This window comes from Engraulis encrasicolus, chromosome 19 (assembly GCF_034702125.1).
Source record: "Engraulis encrasicolus isolate BLACKSEA-1 chromosome 19, IST_EnEncr_1.0, whole genome shotgun sequence".
Taxonomy (NCBI): domain Eukaryota; kingdom Metazoa; phylum Chordata; class Actinopteri; order Clupeiformes; family Engraulidae; genus Engraulis; species Engraulis encrasicolus.
The window spans coordinates 8,222,519-8,225,018 of NC_085875.1; the positions used below are offsets into that span (position 1 = coordinate 8,222,519).

Consider the following 2,500-nt stretch of genomic DNA (forward strand, 5'->3'; position numbering starts at 1 on the left):
GACTTTTTAGTCATGAATGGTTTGTTGCATATTAAAGAGTTGGTTCAGTTAACCAGACTTGGCGTGTAGTACTTACGCCTTTAGCTACACATACACGACTTTTGGTATGCATGACTAATAATGAATGGTAATGAATAGTCAAATCACACACTGGTATCATTGTCTAGGCAAGTACAGATAATACCATCTCATTGCACATGGCATATATTATGTCTACAACTTGCCCGTCGGATATACTGTACAACCTCACTGTATTTTAAAAGCCAGGCCCACCCAGAGAGAGTAGGGGGGGGGAGAGAGCCTGAGGCATATGCAGTGTAATCACATTGCTGGCATACATGGCACTGTGGGCATACTGGGTGCGTGGCATAGCATTGCAGAGCTGCTGACATAATGTAACCAGGCTAGGCTACACCTGTTCTGCTCAGCTCTACTCTGCTCTGGAGGCTTTGGGCTGCCTGGCATCAGGGAAGCCGACTGAGGGGGACAAAGGGGTCCGTTGTCCTGGGCCCAGGGCCCAGAGTTGAATCCTCATTACACTGTACTGGGGTGCATTTCTCGAAATTATAGTTGCTAACTACATTAGCTACTTTGTTGTTTGCAATGCAATTTCCCATTGACAACTACCCATGTGGTGGGGGGGAGGGGGGTCCGTCAGATGACTTTGCCTGGGGCCCAGCTGAAGCTGTCAGCGGCCCTGGCTGACATGGGCACTGCAGAGGCAGATTTTTGTGACAGTGTGCCGTGCGTGGCTGCTGCTTGCTGCATAGCGCTCATTAAGAGTCTCCAAGTGTCACATATAATTCTGCAGCTGTCTGTTATTGTCTGGATATACGTAGTGTAGGCTACGGCGCTGCACTTGCAGAGGGAGACAAAAATCTGCAATCTCTTCAAAATTACTCAGCAGTTATGCCTCTTTTGTCTGTGGTTTGGCTCACTGAATAGGTTGTCAACAAATAGCGACGTAGTTCACTGGTTTTGACCGACTGACTAGGTTGTCAGTAGATAGCGACATTGTGGACTATTTTGACTGACTATGTTGCTAGTAGACAGTGAAATTGTGAACTGTATTTGACTGCCTGACTACATATCAGTGGATACTGACATAGTGGACTGTTTTTGTCTGACTGGCTAGGTGTTACTAAGTAGAGACATGATGTTTGATGTAGTTGAAAAATCTATCTTCTCACCCCTCTATTCTCCTTTCCCCCCTCTATCCGTTTTGTGTTTGTTTTCACATGATGTTGTTTCATTGGGCTGGGCTCCCATGATGTAGCCTCCTGCTCTGGCGCTTTGAGGCCGTTCAGAAGGGAACAGCACTCTTTTTATTCCTCTACCAACTCCGAAAACAGCACATGACCGCGCCACGCTTTAACGAGTCCAGAAAAAGTCACCTCGAGGACGTAACTGTGACTCTTTAACTGTGTAGTCCCGCGTTTAGGCAAGGCGAACATGATCACTCACTGTTTCTGGATATCCTATTAAAAGCTGAACAAGAGGGAACAAAAGCTGCTAGCCATTATCTGTTAATGGAACATGGCGTATTTAGGGGAAATCCTAACAGTCTGTGTGATCTTTTTTTTTTGCCTCGTATGCTCGACGGATTGTGTGTGGTTAACAGCCTAGGCTCATGTATTCCTTTCATAAAATGTTCCTCTTTTCCCTTTGGTGTCTTTGCTTTGTATTTTTTCTCCCTCTGTTTTTTTTTTTTTTTCATTCTCGGGCTGTAACACCCCAACCTCTATCCTTCTGTTTTTATCCAAATTGCCACTTTTGTTCCTTCTCTGTCATTCTGTGCCTGTCTGTCTGACTAATTCACGGTGCCTTTCTCTCTCTCTCTCTCTCTCTCTCTCTCTCTCTCTCTCTCTCTCTCTCTCTCTCTCTCTCTCTCTCTCTCACACACACTTCGTTTTTTGTCTTTTCTGTCTATAACTATCCAAATTCCACTTCCATTCTCTCTTATCTTATTCTTTGTCTTGCTCTTCCTTTCTTTACTTTGAACGTCTTTGCTTCTCTCCATCTTCTTTGTCTCTACCTATCTCTCGTCTTTCTTTCTTTCTTTCTTTCTTTTGGACCCCTCTCCTTCTCTCTTCTCTCTTCTCTCTCCTCTTTCCCCTGTCCTCTCCCTCTCTCTCTCTCTCTCTCTCTCTCTCTGTCTCCCTGCATCTCTCTCTCCTCTTTCCTCTCTCTCTCTCTCTCTCTCTCTCTCCCTGCATCTCTCTCTCCTCCTCCTCCTCCTCCTCCTCCTCCTCCTCAGATCCGTAACAAGCTGAACCAGGAGCAGAGCAGCAAGCTGCAGCAGCAGAAGGAGCAGCTGAACAAGCGCAACATGGAGGTGACCATGATGGACAAGCGCATCGGCGACCTGCGCGAGCGCCTCTACAAGAAAAAAGCCGAGGCACGTCTCCCTCCTCCGCACCACGCCAGCGTAAGGCCAGGAGCATCCGAGCAGGACGCTAACTGTGTACTACACACCAAGTGCTAGCGCTAGGTCTAATAT

General features: G+C 46.8%; 1 protein-coding gene across 9 annotated transcripts in view; it reads left to right on the forward strand.

Annotated features, from left to right (window-relative positions):
• The window catches only part of ppp1r13ba (protein phosphatase 1, regulatory subunit 13Ba), a 119,630-nt gene that overhangs the window by 94,845 nt on the left and 22,285 nt on the right, over positions 1-2,500 (forward strand). For 6 of the 9 annotated variants that reach the window (XM_063183595.1, XM_063183590.1, XM_063183594.1 and 3 more), the window contains one exon: positions 2,258-2,428. In XM_063183595.1, the coding sequence (XP_063039665.1) occupies positions 2,258-2,428 (171 nt within the window). The remainder of the gene's footprint in view (positions 1-2,257; positions 2,429-2,500) is intronic. The other 3 variants (XM_063183592.1, XM_063183593.1, XM_063183597.1) reach the window with 1 other exon arrangement.